This window comes from Plecotus auritus, assembly GCF_963455305.1.
Source record: "Plecotus auritus genome assembly, chromosome: 7".
Lineage (NCBI taxonomy): Eukaryota > Metazoa > Chordata > Mammalia > Chiroptera > Vespertilionidae > Plecotus > Plecotus auritus.
In genome coordinates this window covers 45,901,240-45,924,413 of record NC_137774.1, presented here as the reverse complement: position 1 = coordinate 45,924,413, position 23,174 = coordinate 45,901,240, and the positions used below count along the sequence as shown (strand labels likewise).

The window sequence follows — 23,174 nt, the reverse complement described above, 5'->3', positions numbered from 1 at the left end:
TAGTATTAGTATGAGGATACTGTCCTCCCCATTCCACCTGCTCAGAGTCAACACTTTCATGGCAGATCATCTCCAAACCCGTATTCAACAAAGTGGTCATTCCTTCAGTAAATCTTTTGCCCTGGATTATAGTCATCAAGCGTTTGTAACCCTTTCCACTGTCATTTTGGAGAGGGTCTTCAGTTTCAGTTATACTTCTACTTCAGTGGTTGGAGTTAATTGTTTTTTCTCCCTCTTCTGATATTAGACGTGTTGTAAAAGTCAAGAAGGCCAGAATAAGTGAGGCTTCAATTCAGTGGCTAATTTGGGGGAATCTGAAAACATTGTCACACACTTTTTTATTCTGGGAATGTAAAGTCATGGTCTGCATGTTAATTTTCTGATGACATGGTCTTTTTTTTTTTACATTTTTTTTTTTGTTTGAAGTATTAAAAATAGTAGTACATATGTCTCTTTTTTTCCCCCATTGACCTCCCCCAACCCTCCCCTTCCCCCCAGTACATGCCTTTACCTGCCCCCCCCCCCCAGTGTCTTTTATCCATTGGTTATGCTTATATGCATGCGTACAAGTCCTTCGGTTGATCTCTTACAGTGCCCCCCACCACAAAACCTCCTCTGCCTTCCCACTGTAGTTTGACAGTCTGTTCAATGCTTCTTTGCTTCTGTATCTATTTTTCCCCCTTTTCTTTCCTTTAAAAAATCTTGCCTCTGCAGACTAGAAATAAGCATATAATAACAAAAAATGTTTGAGTCCCAATTTCAATGTCCAACAGTTCTGATTCCCCGTTTCAATGTCAAACAGTTCCTTATGTGTACATGTCAGCAATGATATCTGGATGGTGGGCACATGGTGGCAATGCAGGTCCAACCCTCTCTGGTTTGGTTCTAGGCACGCTGCTGCGTCACACAGCTTCTGACTGCTAGTGTGGCAAGGCGTCGTCAGCGTCTCCCATCTCTGGACTGTTTCTCCTCTTGTCTTCGTGGTTGGAGCAGACCTGTCAATTCCTCTCTGTTGCAGGAATCCACATGGTCTTGGAGTTGTTTTCTGAAAATATACAAACATATTCTTGACCAAAAGTTAATAAAGGAATCTTTTCTATATAATTGATTTGGGATCCTTTTTATTTTTGCCCAAACGATTTTCTTTTGTCTTATTTAGACACCATGTGTGTTTTTCATAGGTGTCTTGCTGTTAGCATTACAAATAAAAATTAATTTTGTAAAGTAAAAATTTTCTAGATGTAATTTACTTATAGGATATTTTTCCTTACATGATATTACCCTACTATCCCCCCTTTTTTGATTAATGGAGGCTTTTGTAAATTTTATAATGCAGTCTTGATAACTTTAAATTTTAATTTTTTGCACAAAAATATGACTGCTTTAGTTTCATTGCATGTTCAGGAATTTTACCATGAGATGAACTACCAATAGAAATTTTAGTTAACACTTTAGGAACAGCTTTTTGTCCAGTACAATTAAATTTTCTTGAATATTCACTTATTTGAATTAGCCTATTTAAATTAATCTGAAAACTTGATTATTATTTTACTGTCAAATTTAATACTCTACCAACAATCTTAGTTTACCCTGTAAATATTAGTGGAAAGGGTTATTTGCATTCTTGAGTAGGCCCTGAGCATTCCTGGTGCTAGGCTGGATTTAGATATAGGGCAGCTGCTGTCAGCCAAGTCTCTGTCTGTTACCTGGGTCCCAATCTGAGCTGGGCCAAGTCACACTGTCTGTCACCTGTGTCCCGATCTGAGCTGGGCGTGGGAAGCAAAGCAGCCATGGGAGCAGACCTCCCTCAGACGGGGCGAGGGTTCAGGCCCCTGCAAGGTTGGGAGGGTGGGGGTCTGTGCCCCACCTCTGATGATCCCCAAGTTCTCTCCTGATGGCCCCTCTGCGACTGTGCCTGTCTTAGGTTGTTCCTTCCCTGAGGAATCTTACCCGTCTCTGGCTAACCAGTCATCCTCCGGGTTCAAGCAGGGTGATGTGAGGTTCAGTTCTGTCTCCTTGGTAGCCTATACCCCTGTGGCCTCCACGCCCAGCACCTGCCTTGGGATCCCCTGGCCTGCTGGAGATGACATGGTCTCTGTGCTCAGTGGAAGTGGCCCTCCGAGTTTGCTAGGGCTGCCATAACAGACTGCCACCAACTGGGCGGCTGAAACCACAGAAAATAATTGCCTCACAGTTGGAGGCTAGAATTCTGAGATGAAGGGGTTGGCAGGGTTGCTTTCTTCTGAGACCTCTCTCCTTGGCTTGTAGATGGCCATCTTCTCCATGTCTTCACATGGTCTTCCCTCTGTGTGTGTCTGTGGCCTATTTTTTCTCTTAAAAGGATACCCATCATTTTGGATTAGGACCCACCTAGTGACCTCATTTGAACTTAATTACCTCAGTAAAAACCCAATCGCCAAGTATCATCATGTTCTGAGGTACTGGGAGTTAGGACTTCAGCATATGAATTGGGGGGAGGGCACAATTTAGCCTATAAAACCATCAGATATTTTAAGTACAAGAGGCTTCCAAGTTATGTAAGAAGTAAGGATCTATTTGCTTAGAATATTGTTTATTTGTAGTAAAAGAAAATTTGAAGAGTCACTTAATCCGCATTCACTTAGTAATTATTTTATTTGTTTATGTACAAAGTGGGATAACAAATGTGCCTATGGCAGTAGGAAGCCCGCTGAAAGTCTTGGCTATACAAGACATCTGGGGAAACTGAGCTTTGTTTGTAGAGTTTCTGTCATTCCATGGATCAACACCATTGAGCCTGAGCCACATTTAAATCTGAAATTCTTCCTACTGAAAGCCCTGTGTTTAGTGGCTGTATCATGGCATATAAGACACTGTGAGCTACCAACTTAGGTATGCGATCTCTGTGAAGATTTTCAAGGCCTTCTTAGTGGAAAATATTTTATTTTACCACATAAATCCAGTTACCAGTCTGTTCTGATGTTCTCCCCTAAACCACACTTTAAATTCAGGAGAAACAGTTTTGAACCCATTTATCTTATTTTTGCTTAGAAAAGATAAATTGCTACGAATCAGTCATTTGTGTCCTTGATAAACAATGTCGTGATTCTGTTACTAAGCAGTAAGGGTTCGTGTACTTGTCAGGGCTTTTGTGTTTGAGACAGAAGTACAGTTCTGTATTAGTGACCTATTGCTATGTAACAAGATGCGCTAAAACCTAGTGACTTAAGACATTTATTTCAGAGTTTCTGTGTGGTGGGTGGTTCTAGCTCAGGATCTCTCATGAGTTTGTCATTAAGATGTTCTTGGCTAGAGCTGCAGTCATCTGAAGACTTGAGGCTGGAGGATCTTCTTCCAAGCTCACTGAGGTAGCTTTTGGCAGGAGGCCTCAGTTCCTCCTTGTGGTTGCTTGGAGGCCTTCATTCCCCACCTCAGAGGCCTCTCCATAAAGTTGTTTGCTCCTGACATAAGGGATCCAAGAAAGAGCAAGACAGAAGCCACATAGTGTTCTTTATGACCCCACCTTGGAAGTCACATACCATCCCTGTGATATATTTTATTGTTCACACATGATGACGTATCAAAAGGTGGGGATTGTTGAACTCATCTTGGAAATTGGCTGCCACAAATCATTAATAAAATTTCTATATTGGCATGTGTAGGTTATAATCTGTAATTTGCATTATTTTAGACCAGTGCTTCTCAATTAGGGTTCCCCCAGGGGACATTTGGTGTGTCTAGAGACAGTTTTGGTCGTTCAACTTGGGCAATGGGTAGTGGTGTGCAGCTGGCATCTGGTGGGTAGAGGCCAGGAATGCTGCTAAACACCCTGCAGTGTACAGGACAGGCAACGAATCATCCAGCCCCAGTGTCGATTATGTCAAGGTTGAGAAATGCTGCTCTAGCTTATTCCTTGCTTTTTAAAATTAATTTGCAAAGTAAATACTATACGTGAGTCTCATTATTTATACAATGTTTAATAATTCTGATAGGAGCTTATAAATTCTACTGGTAGGAAGAATGCCTTGGATTGTTTGCTAGCATGATTGATTCTAGCAAGAATCCCCCATCCAATCTAAATTCTAAGCAAACCCTGTTTGAGCTGATATTCCACCTTCCAAAGTGCTTGTGCTACTGTATAATAATCTTTATGCTCAATCTAATATATTAAAAGCTAATCATTTTAGAAAAAATATTTTTGATTAAGGCAATATTCTTAGACATCTATTCATTCAACAAGAAACAAAAGTATCTTTATTGACTTTGGGCTTTATTTTTATTTTCATTTTTATTTTCATTTTTATTTTTTAAATATTTTTTATTGATATCAGAGAGGAAGGGAGAGGAGGAGAGAGAGAGAGAAACATCAATGATAAGAGAGAATCATTGATCAGCTGCCTCCTACATGCCCCACACTGGGGATCGAGCCCACAACCAGGCATGTGTCCTGACTGGGAATTGAACCGTGACCTCCTGGTTCATAGATTGACACTCAACCACTAAGCCACACTGGCTAGGCTGAGCTTTATTTTAGAAAGTCAATTTTATATTGGTAGGTATAGTATCTTTTTTAAAGAAATAGTTTAGTAGCTAGCTACTACTATCATAAGCATTACACAATACTATAAGTAGTTGATTTTAGTGGTTCCATAAAATAGCAAAGTGGTTAGTTCCATTGATGGACTCATGTTCAGTTCAAACATCCCGTTAGCAGTTATCTGTGGGTATTGTCAACACTGGTTCTCACGGGTTTAGAGAGTAGCCAGTATTGGCTCATTTTTAAAGTAAATTTTATATAATTTATATTTTTTGTTGTGTAGTTAATTATTAAGCACCTATTCTCTACCAGGCACTGTGCTACTTACCTGATATCTTCATTAGGATGTCTAATAGATTTCTCAAATTTAACATATTCCAGATGTAACTTCATCTTTTCTATTCAAAATTTGTTTAAGTCTTGTGTCAGTATATGGTATCGTCAAATCATCCACCTGCTTAAGCATAAAATAAAATAAAAACCTAGAAAAACAAAATACCTATTAATCATCATTGATTCAGCTTTGTTTTTTCATGGCCCAAGTCCTGGAGGCCAGGAGTAACCTCTTTTGGTTACACTTCCAGCATGTATTTCAGATCTGTCCACATTTCTCCTCTGTCTCATTTAAACATCTAGTTAGTCTAACACCCTGTCTCAGTAATTTCCTCTATTGTCTGTCAGTGTCCTGCTGATTTCCCTCATAGCATTAATCACAACTTATAGTTACTCTGCTTACTTATGGTCTCTGCTGCTAGAATGTAAGATCTCTGACAGTAGGGACCTCATCTACCTTGTTCTCTGGCTCCTTAGTCCCTGGCTGTGCCTTTCACATGTAAGTACATAGTAGGTGTTCGATCCCTTTATTGAAAGGTGGTTGCCTACTAAGTGCTAAACACTCTTCTAAGCCCCAGGAATATATCAGTGGACAAAACCAAAGTCTCTAGCCTCATAGAGCTCACCTTCTTTGGGGTTTAACTTTAATATACTTTCAAAGACACGCCACAATGTACAATTGAGCTCAGGGAGCGTATGGCGTGTGCTAGACCCCCTGAGAGTGTGCCTGCCCCAGTTTCTGAAGGATGAGCAGAAGATACATGGCAGGCGGTGGCTCCGTGGACAGGACAGGCCTTGGGTTGGTATTGGTGTTATATCTCATACTGGAAGAGCAATGTGATACTAAAAAATGAGTTGGGTGTACAGTGGAATTTTATGTAGTCAGTATTTACAAACCACATGCTCACAGTGAAAAATATTTGAAACTGTAAACTCCATAAGCTTTAGAATCCTTTTGTTTCCATTTCTTTGATCTGAAATAGACAAGTAATTTCCTGAAGAATATCTTTTCTTTCAGAGATGCTAACATATGGTTTGTATTAAAGGGGATTCTTTAGAAGAGCATTACCCTTGTGAAAATAATCGTTCACAGTTACTCCAGTTCGCTGTTTATGGAGAAGTAAAATGTGTTCCAGATGGGGGAGGTTTTATGTAAAATGAATCTCTTGTAATAAAACTTTAAAAACAGGGACTTCAATTTCAAAATGATTGTATCAGCAGATACATCTTCCCTCAAAGTTTTAGCAGGAAGCACTTTTTATATTTGCTCAAATCTTTCTTTTTTTCCCCAAACTTATTTAAGCCAGTTTGGCAATTCTCCAGTTGATGTACCTTTTGGTAATCTGCCTCCAATAGTTACAGATAGATAAAGGCTCTGGGTATGCGCCCTACCACCAGGCTAGCAGGTTACAATGAAAGCAAGCCGGAGTCTGTGCCCTTGCATAAATAGTGAAGGCAGCCCCCGCTGTCTGTCTTTAGTCCTCTCACCTACCTGACCCTAAAGATGTACTGAGGCAACTGTGACAGTGTCAGAGACAGAACATGGTCTGAACCAGGCCACCAGCATCTTCTAAATCAGTGGCTGCACGGAGCCATTTAACATGGAGCCCGAAGCAGCCTTCCCAACACTGCAGCTCCGGGCCTTCTAGAGTCTTCTTTTTTTTCCATTTTAAGTTTCTAATGAAAGTTGTGTATAAGATTACTTTATTCCTGCATCTTCTCAATTGTTTCTTCCTTATATTTGCCCTTCTCCTTTCCTACTTGGCGAGATTTGGCTTTACGTTCAGGGTCTTTTTGCGGCCTTTGTCCAGCTTTAGTCTTGATGACCAGTGTGCTGGGGTGAACACACACATGGAAGTTGTACCGTTCGCCTTCTCCAAGGCACTCGTTCAGTGTCGCTGGCGTAGTTCTTCCTGTAAACCTGGACGACTCTGTTAATTTGCTGCCCTTTGTAATGTCCTTGAGCAACCTAAACCTCATCGTCCTTGCGATGGGCATGGATCGAGCATTGTACGCCTGTCTCAGCTCTTTGGAAAGAGGAGAAGACATAATCTCCCTGCAAACGTGGGAAAGTGCATTGAAATGCCTTTTACAGCTCCGGTCGGATGTCACAGAGTGATTAAACTTCATTTTGACCGGTGGCACTTCTGCGATGGCCACCACTAGATTCTTAAATACCTTATTCACACCAGAGTGGGGGATTATCTGTGTATTTCCAATCAGTCCATGTCTCTTAATGCCACTCATTTTATCCCAGGAATTTCTAATATCCATCATCCTAAGTAACAAGGCCACATAGTTTACATGAGACTGGGATAGCTGAAGCATGTAAAATAGCCATCTGGCTTTTAGGTTAAATCCTAGCTTAATTACTCTTCGAATGGATTTTCCCATTTAGGGTCAATAGCTGTCTCTAGAGCAGGGGTGTGGAACCATCCTTCTGCCCAAGGCCATGTGGATATTTATAACATCATTCGCGGGCCATACAACATTATCAACTTAAACATTAATGTGCTACATTCGGTCATTTAATTAACTCACCCCTAATGACTTGGCAGAGCCAAACCAAATGATTTCTCGGGTCTTATAAGGCCCGAGGTTCCCCACCCCTGCTCTAGAGTATAGATTTTTAGTGGAGTAACTAACACATATACGTACATAACGCACTGTACTGACGTGTTTTAAAATTACAGATTTTATAACAACTTTAAATATCAAATTAGGAAGAGGAAGAATATTTTCAAATGAAACAAACCTGTACCCCTGTAGTAAATTGCTAACCATTGAGGTGTAATTACTACAGATACATTGTAAACAGCAGAGAAAGGTCTAGAAAATCAATGTCAATTCAAAAGGAATAACATTCTTTAAATAAAACATTTTTCTTATTACTTTCCTGACAATATCAAAATATCCAAGTTATCCAGTTGCACCTTTTAAGTGAAATTCTTAATTTCTGCTTTATGTACAGGAGGGGATTCTAGTGGTCTTTGCTGCCCAGAGCTCGTGCAGGAAGTGTGGGGTCTCAGTGGTTCTTGGATTGGTATTCAACATGTATATGGCATTAAAGAGCATACTCTATAATTCATACTTAATATACTGGTCATATTTTGAGGATTTTTCTTTGTTTTTGTTTTTATTGGTGAAATTCTGATTCAATATTCTGAGTACCATAAAATGACGTGGAAATCAAATATGGAGTGGGCATTTTTACAAGTTTCTTCACATAATGTTTTAAAGATTAGAGGACCACTTGAAAGTAAAACTTTGTTTTCCACTTTAGTCTAGATTTGTATTTTAATAAAAATATTAACTCTGAAAGAGTATTTATTACTGTGAGAAAAAGACTTTTTAACTTAACAGATTTTATTCCTTCCCCTTCCTCCTCCTCCCCCCAAGACTGAAGTGATTTCATATTTCATGGCCTGCTTCTTGCTTAATTTTTCAGGATATCCAACATTAAGGGGAATCTATGAATCCAGTACTGTTGGGGGAAGTATTTCTCTTTGGTTCTGAAATTTCACTTTGTCATGTTGGCAACATGCTTGGGTAGATCTTGTAATATAGCTGAATGTGAATGTCACTTAGCATAGAGAGTTGATAATTTTCAACTTCGTAAGGTTTTTGTTTTGTTAAAGTGTTTTCAAAATAGAATCAATGCTAGAGCTTTGCCTTATAACCAATATTTATTAGTGACTAAATATGTTGTTCTTTTGGGTATGTATAAGAGAAACAGGGGTGAAGGGACACCTTAATTCACTCTGCCCTCCACCCCCCACCCCACAGCAGGCTTCTACTGCCCCATCTCTTTCCTCATTCTGTCCCTTTATTTCATTACTTTTTGCCTCACCATTTTTATTTAGCCAGAAGATATTTCTCTACACTAGCTATACTGGCTAGAACAACTATGGACACCAGTTATGAGAAAGAAAGGGAACTGATTTGGCCAGGGAACTAAAGAGACAATTAAATGTTGTATGTTGTGGCTTTGTTTATCCAATGAAGGGACCACATGTCTAAATTATTTTGAGAAACTTCTTTTTAAATTACTTGTTCAGAAGCCAAAAACAGTTGTTTCTTGCATTTCTCCTTTACTTTCTTTCCTATTTTATAATTTCCCAAGAAGTAAAGGCAAAATAAATTTATTAAATATACAATGGGTAATTTTCTGATTTATGTTTTTAAGTTATTAGAGTTTATAGTTATCAATATAACAATTTTATTTCCCAAGTAAAAAAAAATACCTTGTTTAATGAATTTGAACTTCCATTAGGGGTGATTAAGAAAAATAATAGGAAATAGTATAAGAAACTAAAAGCTTAAACAGCACATTGATATAGACATAATAAAGAAGTTAAATAGACATGTTGAAATCTGAAAGTTTGTTTTTCTATGTAACGAGTTTTTTGAGTGAAACATTTTCTTCAGTGAGAATGACGTGATACCATATGATTTTGATTAAACTTTCTGCAGTGTTACAGTGAGAAGTTTGAGAAAGTATTTTCTTGAACAGTATGTTGGCAGTGTATTCTCTGCAGCTTTGAAGGAATAACATTGTCTTTTGACTACTGTCTCTAAAATAGCAATTTTTTTATTAACTCGATGAGGTATTGTATAGATAATACAGCTGTTTAAAATTTGAACATCAGGACCCAATTTTAGTTTTTTAGTTTCTTTTTTGAGGCGTTCCAACTATTTGTAAGGACTATAATTTTTTAACTTTATTCCTTCTTAGGGTCTTCTGAAGAACAATGACAAAATTTACCTTTTTTGGGGGGTGAGGTTAAACAACAGATTTTAGATCTCTAAGGTAGTTTCAATTTTCTCACAGTTCTGGAGGCTGGGAGTCTGAGATCCAGGTTCCAGCAGGTTGGTTTCTATGAGGACTTGATTCCTGACTTGCAGGCAGCTGCCTTCTCACTGTCCTCACACAGCCTTTCCTGGATGCCCAGAGAGCAGACCCTAAGACAGGTGGTCGGGAGGGCCAGGCTCTGCCCTGGGGGATACAGAGGGCTGGTCATTGGCAATGGCCCTGGATATGGATGCCAGTGAAGAGCCTGGACGCTGTGAGATGGGGGCAGTGGGCAGAGGTCCGGCACTGGACAGGCATCCGGGAATCCAGACAGGGATGTGGTGACAAATGCAGAAAGGAGACCCTGAAATTTACTTATCTTAAAAATAAAATTCATTCTCTTTTATAATTACTACTAGAGGCCCAGTGTGCACAAATTTGTGCACAGGTAGGGTCCAGCTGGCCCACCCTGATGGGGGACATTGGGGCCGGGCCAGTGGGGGCGGGGGGATTTGGGAGGTTGGCCAGCTGGCCCCGCTCCCATCAGGGGAAGGGGCCACAGGAGGTTGGGAGGGCCAATCGGGGTCCCAATTGACCCAGTTGGCTACCACAGGCATGTCATAGCGACGGGTCGTTCCAGTCATTCCATCGTTCTGGTCACTTGGCTTTTATATATATAGATGTGTGAGTTCATTGGATAATTTTATAAATCTAAGATACATTATATGGGGTATCAATGATCATATTGCGTTATCTTTCAAGAAGGTATGTCTGAAGACTAGAGACATCATCTTTGTAGTCTACTTTTAGCTTTCAGGGAACATAATTGAAAAGTCAGAAGTTTGTGGGGGTTTTTTAAAGAATAGTTTATTGATTTTTAAGAGGAAGGGAGAGCGAGAAAAACATCAGTGTAAAAGTGAAACATCAATAATGAGAAAGAATCATCACTCGGCTGTGTCCTATACACCCCCTACCGGGGATCGAGCCCACAACCCAGACATGTGCCCTGACCAGAATCAAACCTGCTACCTTTTGGTGCATGGAACAATGCTCCAACTAACTGACCGGCCAGTGCTTTTTTTTTTAAATCCTTACCTGAGGATATGTTCTTGTTGATTTGAGAGAGTGAGAGGAAGGGAGAGAATGAGAGAAAAAACATCGATGCAACAGAGAAACATCAATCAGTTGCCTCCCTGAAGCGCCCCAAAGCAGGCATTGAACCCACAACCTGGGTATGTGCCCTCACGTGGAATCAAACCCGAGACCTTTTGGTGTAAACGGGATGACACTCCAACTAACTGAGGTATACTAGCCAGGGCAAAGAGTCAGAAGTTTTCATTTTCTATCCATAATGTCAAAGAGAAGAAAAATAATAGAGAAAAGCATTTAAAAAACATTAGATGAGTCTGAAGATTAATGCAGAGGGACAAGTAGCGCTATAGACTCTGATGATGACAGGAATCGATTCTGTAAGAACACATTTCTGAGGACAGGAAGCATGGCATTAGCATTCAGCACGAAGGACTTCCTTACTCATTGTTTTGCAACAAGAACCTGGACCGTGGTTTTGTTAAATGGACATGTAACAGTATTCTTATGTGATATTTATCTACCACAGTTTATCTGATGTGGTTTGTAAGTGGACAAATGCTGAAGGCAGGTGTGTATATGAAAGTTATTGGAAGGAAAGAGATGACGTAGAAATGAAATTCATTGGATTGGCCATTCTAATTGGTGCTTGTAAATCTAACAATGAAAATGTCTTACAATTATGGAGCAAAAAAGTTCTTTCACTCTAACAAAATTATGGGCTGTCAGACGTTTCAAATATTCTTTAAATATCACATTCTGACAACACAAGGACAACAGTGAGAACCTATTGGCAGAGGAGAATATAGGTGCCACTTTGAACAGCTGTTAGCCCAGAATGTTGTCTCTCTCGAAAATAATGTCTCACAACTTAGGGGTTGAAATCAGATTGCAGTATATCGAGGACTACTCTTTGTAGTAGTTTTATTTTAAGAGAACTTAGAAATAAAGAAGGAGTTACACTTGAAACCTACATAATGTTATTAACCAATGTCATCCCCATAAATACAATTTTTTAGAGAAAAAAACTCATAGAACCTCCCTTTAAATTACCATTTAGCTTGAAGCAAACTAATATACTTGATAAGCTCTAATCAGCTCGAATGGCATTCTTTCTGCGATGCCTTCCTGTGTGTTCCCATACCACTACCTCGTCCTTTGGAAGTGCCCGCACCACACTGTTCTCATGTGTTGAAAGAACACAGCCTCACAGTATTACTTGATTTGGGGGCATTAGGTCAGCATCTCTCAATGTCACAAATATATTTGTGTCAAGTGGTTATATGTATAAAACTTGTACTTCTATGACATCACAAGACCCTATCTCAAAAGAGAGAAAATTTTTCTCTTTAAAAAAAAAAAAAAAGCAAACAAAACTTTTTTTCTCTCCCATAATATAAAAATAACCAAAAAAAAACCCCACACAAATTGTCATTTTGGTTTTGTGCCTCTTAACAAGTTCTCTGTAGAAGAAAATGCTAAATGCTTACTACCCATTGTTAAGCAGCCTCTTAAAGATGCATTGTCATCGATGGAATTTAAATTGTTCAGAAAGTTTGGGGGTCTGAGAGCTTTTAGATTAAAGGACATGGCAGGTATTGTGACTGACCCCATCCTAGTTTTCCAGGGATGTTCCATTTTTGTATATTCTATTCCGCTCACATACACTCAGTTATAAATGTAAGACCATGTCCAGAGATTTTTTGGTTTAGCCATTGTTTTGATCATTTATTATGCCGAGTGTATACATGCCTGTGTAAGAGGTGCTAAGAGCTATTTGTCACAAAATGCCTTTTCTTTGTAATCATACTCCCTCTCCCCTCTAAATTCTGAGGTTTAGTGACATCTGAAACAGGCCTGTAATGGAATGCATGTTTGTTGTTATGATGGCATGACACCTAAGTGTATCAAACTAGCTCTGCATTTTCTGTCCAGAGCAAGGCTTTATTGATTTTTAGAGAGAGGAAGAGAAATAGACAGAAACATCCATGACAGAGAAACATCAATCGGCTGTCTCCTGCATGCCCCCTACTGGGGATCGAACCTGCAACCCAGGCATATTCCCTGTCTGGGAATCAAACCCATGACCTCTTGGTTCATGGATCGACACTCAACCATTGTGCCACAACGGCTGGCTTGGATGAGTTCTTTATATACGCTAGAGGCCCAAAGCACAGATTCATGCACCGGTGGGGTCCCTTGGCCTGGCCTGTGCCCTCTCAGGACCCCTCGGGGGATGTTGGACTGCTGGTTTTGGCCCAATCCCCATAGGTCAGGGACCCCACCAGTGCATGAATTTGTGCACCGGGCCTCTAGTCCTATATAATAAAAGCCCAGCAACTGAACGGCAGAATGACTGGTCAACCAGTCACTATGACGCACACTGACCACTAGGGAGCAGACACTCAACACAGGAACTGCCCCCTGGTGGTCAGTGCACTATCACAGTGGGAGCGCCACTTGGCTGACCAGAGGCTAGGAGGCGGGTTCGTGGCCACCACAGGACTGAGGCCTACTCCGCTGCCTCTCGGTGCTATTGTCCCTGGGCCCGGCCCCAACTGGGTCCCCTGGAGAGGCAAGTGCTCCGGCTCCACAGAAGATGCTGGACCAGGGAGCAGCCACACAGAGGGCGGGTCCACAGCCGCTCAGCAGACCAGGATGAGCAGCGCTCCCACAGCGGGCCAATCCCCGCAGGCCATGCCCCCCACCAGTGCATGAATCCCATGCACCAGGCCTCTAGTATGCATATAAGATCTTTGATTAATCTCTTCCCCCCTCCTCCCCTTCCCTCTGAGATTCATCAGTCTGTTCCATGTTTCCATGCCTATGCGTTGAACGTCTGCCCCCTGGTGGTTAGTGCGCATCATAGCTACCAGCCAAACAGTCACTTAGGCTTTTATATACATAGATATTTGTGTGTGTGTGTGCGGGAGGCAGATGATCAATGTTTCTCTCTCTCCCTCCTGCATGCTTCACACTGGGGATCGAGCCTGCAACCCGGGCATGTGCCCTGACCAGGAATTGAACTGTGACCTCCTGGTTCATAGGTCGACAACCACTGAGCCACGCTGGTCAAGCTTGGATGAGCTCTTAATGAATGCTCATAAAATTAGACAAAAAATAATAGATCATACATTTTTAGTAAATTACCCTCTTCAGTTTTGAAAAACAATATTATTGAGGAACAATTTATATGTAATAAAATGTAGTTCAAGTTTTTCTATGGTAGGATTCCAGTACTGAGTTCTCATTTTTTTCTACTTTAAGTAAATATTTCTGCACTAAAAAAAACATTGAAAAGATGAGAAGGGACCTAAAGTAGTGGGTATAAGAACAGGCAAGTTGAGTGGAGAAATAAGTAGAAGAGTGTAAGCCAAGATTTTTCACTTTGGTGAGAAAGTAACATGTTTAATGTTTGTAGTAAATATAAAGAATAAATGATTAATTATATTTTTAAAATTGGCATTTATTTAGTAGGCTATTTAGTAGGTCCTAAAGTATCAAGCTATCTCCTTTGAGTAGTTTTTAAAATTAGGTTTATTGAGTTATATTTTGTATACAATAACATTCACCCTTTTTAAGTGTACAGTTCGATGAGTGTTGGTGAATGTTGTATATAGTGGTGTAACTAGCACCAGGATCCAGAGAGAATATTTCCATTACCCCAAAGTTTCCTTTCCCCTTTATGTAATCAGCCCCCTCCTCCTGCTTCTACCCCTAGCCCTGATAACCATTGATCTGTTTGTCTCTATAGTTTTTCTTTAGAATGTCAAATAAATGGAATCATATAGTGTGTAGTTTTTTATGCCTAACTTCTTTCACATAGCATCTCACTGGTTTGTTCCTTTTTATTGCTTAGTAGTATTTCATTGTGTAAATATACCATGATTTCTTTATCCATTTACCACTTGATGAACATTTGGGTCGTTTCCATTGAGTGCTGTTAAGAAGGAAGTGGGTATGAGCATTCCTGTGCAAGTTTTTGTGTGGACACATGCTTTCATTTCTCTTAAGTAACTACCTAAGAGTGGAACTGCTGAGTCATATGGTAACAAGTTTAATTTTATAAGAAACTAGCAAACTTTTCTGAAGTGGCTGTGCCATTTTGCATTATTACCAGTGTTGTATGAGAGTTATAGTTCTATATCCTTGCTAGTCTTTCTTTAAAAATGTAGCCATACATATCATTGAAATAATCTGTTTAAATCTTTTATACAACTTTTTAAAAATTTGCATGGTTGTCTTATAATTGAGTTGTAGGAGTTGCTTATGTATTCTGGGTACAAATCCTTTATCAGGTAATGTGTTCTGCAAATATTCTCTGCTAGTCTGAAGTTTCTTTTTATTTCTTTACAGTGTCTTTTGAAGAACAGAAGTTTTAAATTTTGATAAAATTCATCAGAGCTTAATTTTATGGTTCCTGCTTTTTTGCATTTTATCTAAGAAATCTTGGTCTAACTTAAAGTTGTAAAAATTTTCTTTTGTTCTTATAGAAGTTTTATTTTTTTACCCCATACATTTAGGTCTTTGATCTACTTTGACTTAATTTTTGTATATGGTGTGAGGTAAGGGTCCTGGTTAATTTTGTTTTGTTTTACATCTTTTTAAGCTTCATTTATTGAAAAGATCCTTTCACTGATAAATTACCTTGGCACCTCAGTTGAAGATGGATTGACCGTACATGTCTGGCCTATGTCTGAACTTGGTTCTGTCCCGGTGACCTGTATCTCTATCCTTACATCACCACCACACTGTCTTAATACATTTGTAGGTTTTTGAAACTGAATAGTTTGAGCCCTTCAGCTCTGGTTCTTATTCTCTTTCTCAAAATTGTTGTGACTATTCTAGGTCCTTTCCGTTTCCCTATAAATTTTAGAGTCAGTTTGTTCATTTCCTTGAAGAAAGTCCTTCAGTCCCTTGACTACTCATGTGATGAATGATAGTAGTATGTATATTAGTATCAGCCCTTCTTAGCTGTGTGGAATACACCATTCTTGATCATTGTGTTTCTTTGTTTTGCAGCGTTTAATTTGGCCATACACACACACACACACACACACACACACACACACACACACACACACATTCGTGCACTGGGGAGAGGGGTCCCTCAGCCCAGCCTGCGCCCTCTCACAGTCTGGGACCCTTCGGGGGATTTCCGCTTGCCATGGAGGCGGGAGAGGCTCCCGCCACTGCCATTGTGCTCGCCAGCTGTGAGCCTGGCTTCCAGCTGAGCGGCACTCCCTCTGGTTGGGAGTGCACTGGCTACCAGGGGGCAGCTCCTGCGTTGTGTGTCTGCCCCCCTGGTGGTCAGTGTGCGTCATAGCAACAGGTTGTTCTGCCGTTCGGTCGATTTGCATATTAGCCTTTTATTATATAGGATATATACTTATGAGTAAGATATTCGGTTTTATTTTGCTTTCCTTTTTTTAGTGCTATCTTTACCTGTTTGGGTATTCAGTGTTGTGATAATTTTATAAAGTGAATTATGAAATAATCACTTTTCTGTTTCCCTAAAATAGTTATGTAGTAAGGCAATTACATATTCCTTAGGAATTTGCCAAATGACTTCATTACTTTTTGTGATTATGGCCCATTCAAGTTTGCTCTTGTTTTTTTCTTAAATGGATTTCTATTTTCCTAGGAAATTATCTATATTATTCAGTTTTTCAAGTCTAACATTATAAGGCTGGGTGTAGTATTCCTTTTATACTATTGAAATTGCTCATATCTCAGGTTATTTAGAAGAGCTTTTTAAAAGTTCTAAATGATTAGGGTTTCATTTTTATTATGTTATAGTCCAAGAAGGTAACCTATCCTATTGCTACAGTTTTGGAATTTATTGAGGCTTTTTTTTCTTTCTTTTTATTTGAGGCAATATTTTAAGGTTCATTTTTATAACAAATTTATGTCTACATGGCAGGGCACATTGGCTTATTTATGATGGTGTTCAGATCCTTTCTGTCCTTATTTATTTTCAACTTTTTCTTTAATTTATTTTCAGGGCAAATTTATTCGGATCAACTTTGATGTAACTGGCTATATTGTTGGGGCCAACATTGAAACATGTATCCTTTTTCAGAATAGTATAATCTAAAATAAAGAATCATTTCATCTTCCTGCGGCCTCAAAGAAACCCTTTGTGATATCACTCCCGTTATCAAGATGGTAAAACTTGAGTCCCGAGAGATTGTGACTTGGTCTTGTAACATCAGGTCACAACCTGATCACGTGGCTGGGGAAGTGGAGAGTCGCACTGAGGTGAGGGTCACCTGTATGTCATCAGCCCAGGGGATGTGTGTGTGGTGTAAGGACCTTTAGGTGAATACTGTTCTATTGAACAACTCTTTAGTTATGGTTGTGTTAGCTTATTTATTTTTTACCACCTATTTCTGCTATTCGTAGGATGGGCATGTACCCATTGAAACAAGCCTTATAAAAGTACAGTTAAAGCCATTTCAGTTAGTGTTAAGCAGAATAAAACTAGAGGAAAATGTCAAATACATACACTAGTCCTAAGAAATGGCAGGTCAATATGGAATTAATTTGTGTAAAGATAATAAAATAGAAGTGGTTCTGAACTGGTAGTGTGCCAGTTAGGAAGGTTACAGATGACCATTCTCTGATTCTTGTTAGAATAATCTCCAGTGATAGAAATACAGTTCTTTGTAGAGTGCTGTGTTCTTTGAATATAACCCAAGTTAAGAACAGGGTGGGGTGGGGTGAGGGAAGCACTCCGAGCTTTAAGTTCCCTCCTAGCCCAGTGGACCTAGTAGATTAGTGGGAAACATAAATTGCATACATTTTCTTTTTTCACTTACAAAGTTTAACCATATAGAATGGTTAATAGCAGGATACTTGATCTATATCAGAGAGAGAAAATGTTTTATAATTAAATAGACATGGAAAAAGGACCAAATTAATCCTTAACCGTCTTTGCTCAGACCTTCTGGAAAAATCTCGTGCTGTTCGTCAAGCAAAAGATGAACGTACTTTTCATATCTTTTACCAGCTGCTATCTGGAGCAGGAGAGCACCTAAAGTGTAAGTTACAAAACTCTAGCTGTCAGATGATGAAAGTGAAATGGAATCTCCATGCCATGGGATAAATACTTTTAAGTGGTAGGTATATGGGTGGTGTTATATTATCTCGATTTCTTTTTTAAAATAGAAGGCAAATGATGTGTATTTATCAAATTTTATTTCAACATTTATAAATATACAAGTAAGAAAAAAAATTTACTTAATAAAGTTAATGAACAAACATTTTTATTTCTAGATTAACAACTAAATATCTTATGTTATGTTTCCACTAGTTCTGGGAAAAGCCTATGGTGGTTTTTGTTGAATCACAAGGACTGGAAGCTTAGGCCTGGCCAGGGTTAAAGCAAATTTCTGTTCGGGATCAGAAATTTGCTAAGTATATGAGGGGGGAGAAAAGATGCACAACTTTCCAATTTCTCAAGCTCAGTGCGTCTATGTGACTATTTTAAACATACTCTGTAGATCTCACAAGTAATAATACATGCACAGTAATGCTTTTCTCATTGGGGTGTAGACTTTTGCAATGAAATGCTTTTGCTGTAAAAGCATTGAATCCAGAAATTGATTTGAAATGACCCGCAAGGAAAAAAATAAGCAACAAAAATAAAGAGAGCCAACAAGAGACTAAAAATTCAGGATTATACACATACAGTATGTGATGCTAAAGAGAAGAAAACCTTCAGGCTTCCAGACTGGCAATAGTAATGATCAAAAAACAATATCAAAGTATTCAAGATAGAGAAAAAGAAAGCAGTCAGTACCCAGTAGAGTTAAATGTGATGTCGATAAGAATTAAGGGATAGGAGTGATCAGAAATCCTCTGCAGGCTGGGAGCATGTGATAGCATCCTTTCTCAGGATAAGTAGCCCTATCTGTTTTGATCCCTCCTAAGAAACATCCTTCTGCTCTCAAGGAACAAACACATTTACCGAAAGAGGAAGTTAAGTTGTCTCTAACTCATATCCCCTAAAGTACAAGTAGGCAGTGGGGGTATTATCCATTATAGTATTCTGTCATAATATTTTATGTAGCACATCACTCAAAAGCAAATTTACCACTAAATAGACTGCCTTGGAGAGAGGGCTGAGCACACACCTTCTACATCTGGGTTTTTATCTTAGGTCCACATAGTCTTCATATTGACCCCATAGTGTTAGCTACGAACTATTTGTTAAGAAAGGAATATAGAAAATGGGTTTAAAAGCGTCCTATAATATTTAAATCTGAAAACAATAAAGTTTTAGTTCTCTGGAAAAGTTACATCATTTTCCCATGATCCAATTTAAAATATATAAACCACTGTCCCCAACTCCCGTTGAGGTTTGTGCAGTTTACATTATTTTCCTTCCTGGTTGCAGACGATGGGAAACTGTATGTATTTGTGTATTTAGCATGAACATACAAAGAAAGAGAAAGTGTGGGGGTGAGAAGTATGTGGTGGTGATGGTTGGTTGGGAACCACTGGTCTCCTGGGGCATCGGTGCTGCCTGGATGTGGGCATGCTCAGTCTGCTGATGAGTGTTTGCTTGATGGTATTCCATTCTGTTTTCTTTTAGCTGACTTGCTTCTTGAAGGATTTAACAACTACAGATTTCTCTCCAATGGTTATATTCCCATTCCGGGACAGCAAGACAAAGATAACTTCCAGGAGACGATGGAAGCGATGCATATAATGGGCTTCTCTCATGAAGAGATTCTGTGTATGTGGGATTTCTCTAAGATTCTGATACTCATTTAAATAAGACACACGTTGGGGGTCAATAGCCTAAACTAGAAAATGTTTTAGGAACTGAGAACTGCCTGTAATTTTATGAAATCCTGAGAGATACCGTACTGAAAAGTTTTGTCCAGCTAATTTTTAGTCGAAATAAATTAGAATATGTCTCTGCTATATGTCAATACAATATTTTTATTAATTTTTTTCTCTTTAATAAAGCTATGCTTAAAGTAGTGTCTTCAGTGCTTCAGTTTGGAAATATTTCTTTCAAAAAGGAGCGGAACACTGACCAAGCTTCCATGCCGGAAAATACAGGTAATTGACGATGCTGATTTTATTTCCGTTTAGATGATTAGTTGTTGTGCTCTCCAAGAACATGTAGCACAGGCATAGAAAGCACTCCCGACACATTGCCACAAGACTCTCGGGAGCAGAATGCGTAAGGGCCACTCTGGTGTCATATGAGGGAAGAGGTGTGTATAGGACACAGCAGTACTGGAGACCCTGCTGTGGCCTGGGAAGGCATTGGGAATGGGGGCATGTGGAGACATAAGCTGCAGAGACCACACAGCTCATCGGAAAGGGAGCTGTGGCTACTGAGACCTCGCCAGTGTTGACCTTACCAGGAACATAGGCCCAGTCTTCGTCTTTCGTGGCCTTGACACTTTTGAAGAAGAATGCTGGCCAGTTGTTTTGGAAAATGTCCCTCCATTTGGGTTTGTCTGAGGTTTCCTCCTGATTAAATTCAGGTTACACATTTTTGGTAAGAATATCACAGAAGTGGTGTTGTGGCCTTCTTGTGCCTCATATCGGGAGGCGTATGTGAGTTTGTCTCATTGTTGGTGAGGTTAACTTGGTTAAGGAAGTGTCTACTGGGTTTCTCTGCTACTGGATTATCTTCAGCCTTTGTAACAAGTATCTGGGAGAGGAGGGAGACACTTAAGACTAAGGAAGTAAGTCCAGACTCTCATCAGGCTCTTCAGCTACTACTTGTTGCATCCATTTATGATTCTTACCGGAAATAAGTCTTATTTGTGGTGTAAAGTGGTGACTTTCTGTCTACATCATTCTTTTATATTTACTCCCTGGAATCCTACTGTAAGGAAGAGCTTTCACTTTTTCATTCATATCAGTATAGACACATGGACCCTTCTTTAAATAATTGTATGGTTTATGATCCATTCCATAATTATTTATTTATTCCTGTCCTCGATGTGGCCATGAGGAGTTGGAGCCCCTTGAGGCTAGTGCTCCGGTTACTGTGACATGACTCTGTCACTTTTATTTTAAAGCAATTTCTTACTTTATGGCAACACAAAATGTTCCAGACTCATTTTGTATTTGTCCAGCCCCGGCCCTGGAATTGGCCCGTTTCTCTACCTTTCTTCATATTGAAGAATGGGGTTTAGCTGCCATATCTGGTTGTTCCAGGGTCTCATTTGTTTCTGACTTCTCTCAGAAGACAGAGCAAGGGAACATGAACACACATGTACTCACACTCCTATTTTCATTTCTATGTATGTATATTAAAAACCATGGATTTATACTGATACCTCCAATTTTGATACGACGATTTTTAACACTTAATTCAAAATAATTATAATAATTCATATACTTGTTGGACCTTGGGGGATATTAGACAATGAACTTCTAGTGAGGCAGGTGCCCTAATGCTGCTGAGAATCAACAATAACAAAAGTAGCAGTTATGTATTGAGTGTTTCATGTTAGCCATGTAATCAAGTAACTTTTTTTAAACTTACAGATTTCTTGCCCAATAAAATATTATTAGGATCATTACATGATCACGGCCAGTTATCTTGGTAGCACTGTTTTTCTCATTCTGTGTGTTATCATGGGTTCCAAGACTCAGTAACTTGCATTATTAGCCATAATAAGTAATTGCTGGCTAACAGTCTCTTTTAAATAACCTAAGGATGAGTGTTACTAATTTGAAGGGATGAAGGGATTTTTCATCAGACCTAAAACTTGTTATTTCTTAATACAGTTTAATGATTACTCAGGTTTTTCGAGTGTTTATTGGATGTATTGTGACTGGATCATAAGGAAGAGTCCACTATTTAGGAGATTTTTTTACACTCTAGTTGCCCAGAAGCTGTGCCATCTTCTTGGGATGAATGTGATGGAGTTCACTCGGGCCATCCTTACCCCCCGGATCAAGGTCGGCCGAGACTACGTACAGAAAGCCCAGACCAAAGAACAAGTACATTTATCATTAATTATTCTACATGTGTTTGAATATAAATTGTGGTCATAAGACCTTCTGATTGGTATGCGACAAACTGAACCAGATAAAGCTCTATAATATGGATGTTTCCTGGGACTAATTGAGTGGGGGTTTTCTTGTGTAGTTTTTTAAAAAGGAAATTTGAGCTTTCCCCAGTAGATAGATTATCCAGGAGGACAAAGTTGTGTACTTCTAGAGCCCACCCAACAAGAATATAGGAGTTGGACTCCACCGTTTCAGGGTGGACTCCTTTCAGACTCCAAGCAGATAGGCTCACAGAACCCCCAGGACATAGGGAGGGGTTCTTTTTTACTGGCCATCTTCACCCTTCCCTTAAATTGATTATCTCTAGTTTACATTTAATTGTACTAACACCCTTTGTGTTGATGTGTAAACTTGAGACATAACTAAGCAGTACATGCTATTTCAGGTTTTTTGAAGAACATTGAACTCTATATAAATAGCCATGAATGTCTTGTTGAGATCATTTCCAGATTAAAACATGGTGTTGTGTAATTACAGGCGGACTTTGCAGTGGAAGCACTGGCAAAAGCTACCTACGAGCGGCTCTTTCGCTGGCTTGTTCACCGGATCAATAAAGCCCTGGATAGGACCAAGCGTCAGGGAGCATCTTTCATTGGAATCCTGGACATTGCTGGATTTGAAATTTTTGAGGTGTGTCTCTTCCCTCCTGCTCTTCCTTCAAATTATTATTATTATTTATTGATTTCAGAGAGAGAAAGGGGGAGGGTAAAAGGGATAGAAACATCAGTGATGACAGAGAATCATTGATTGGCTGCCTCCTGCACGCCCCCAACTGGAGATCGAGCCTGCCAACCAGGCATGTGCCCTGACTGGGAATCAAACCGTGACCTGGTTCATAGGTTGATGCTTAACCACTGAGCCACGCCAGTTGGGCTCGTCTTATTCTTTTAACAGATATTAATGAAGGCTCACAATGTACACTCACTGTGCTGTGCCAGGCACCAGCGACATAGTGGCAGATAAGCAGGGATAATCCCTGCCATTCTAGTGGAGAGTCAAACCATAAAAGATAAAGAGCCACTAAATTCTCAGAATTGTGATTGATGCTGTGATAGAAGAGCAGGGAGGCCGGCTTTAGACAGCTGAGTCTTGGGAGGTGTCTCTGCAGTGCTGGCCTTACGGGTACATGAAGGAGGAGAAGCCCCAGCCTCCATAATTTCTCCAGGCAGCAGTCCTGTATGGGAGGGAATTTGTTAATGTTAGAAATTGCTAGAAAGCCAGAGTGACTAGATGTAGCTGCCCAATAGGAACTGGGGTGTGGTGTGGAGCAAAAGCAGAAGTAGCGAGACCGTGAGGCCACTGGCCTTTGTCATGGCCCAGGGGCCAGGTGATGGTGGCCGGCTCAGGAGTCAGGAATAAGCAGTGTGAGATGGAGAAATGAGGAAAGATAAT

General features: G+C 39.7%; 1 protein-coding gene and 1 pseudogene across 5 annotated transcripts in view; one reads left to right on the top strand and one right to left on the bottom strand.

Annotated features, from left to right (window-relative positions):
• The window catches only part of MYH10 (myosin heavy chain 10), a 141,407-nt gene that overhangs the window by 58,981 nt on the left and 59,252 nt on the right, over positions 1–23,174 (top strand). For all 4 annotated transcript variants that reach the window (XM_080678792.1, XM_080678790.1, XM_080678791.1 and 1 more), the window contains 6 exons: positions 16,735–16,798; positions 17,675–17,773; positions 19,330–19,473; positions 19,710–19,805; positions 21,595–21,713; positions 22,260–22,412. In XM_080678792.1, the coding sequence (XP_080534918.1) occupies positions 16,735–16,798; positions 17,675–17,773; positions 19,330–19,473; positions 19,710–19,805; positions 21,595–21,713; positions 22,260–22,412 (675 nt within the window). The remainder of the gene's footprint in view (positions 1–16,734; positions 16,799–17,674; positions 17,774–19,329; positions 19,474–19,709; positions 19,806–21,594; positions 21,714–22,259; positions 22,413–23,174) is intronic.
• LOC308253376 (large ribosomal subunit protein uL24-like) lies at positions 6,554–6,979 on the bottom strand (annotated as a pseudogene). Its single transcript has one exon. The product of its transcript is annotated as a large ribosomal subunit protein uL24-like (transcript).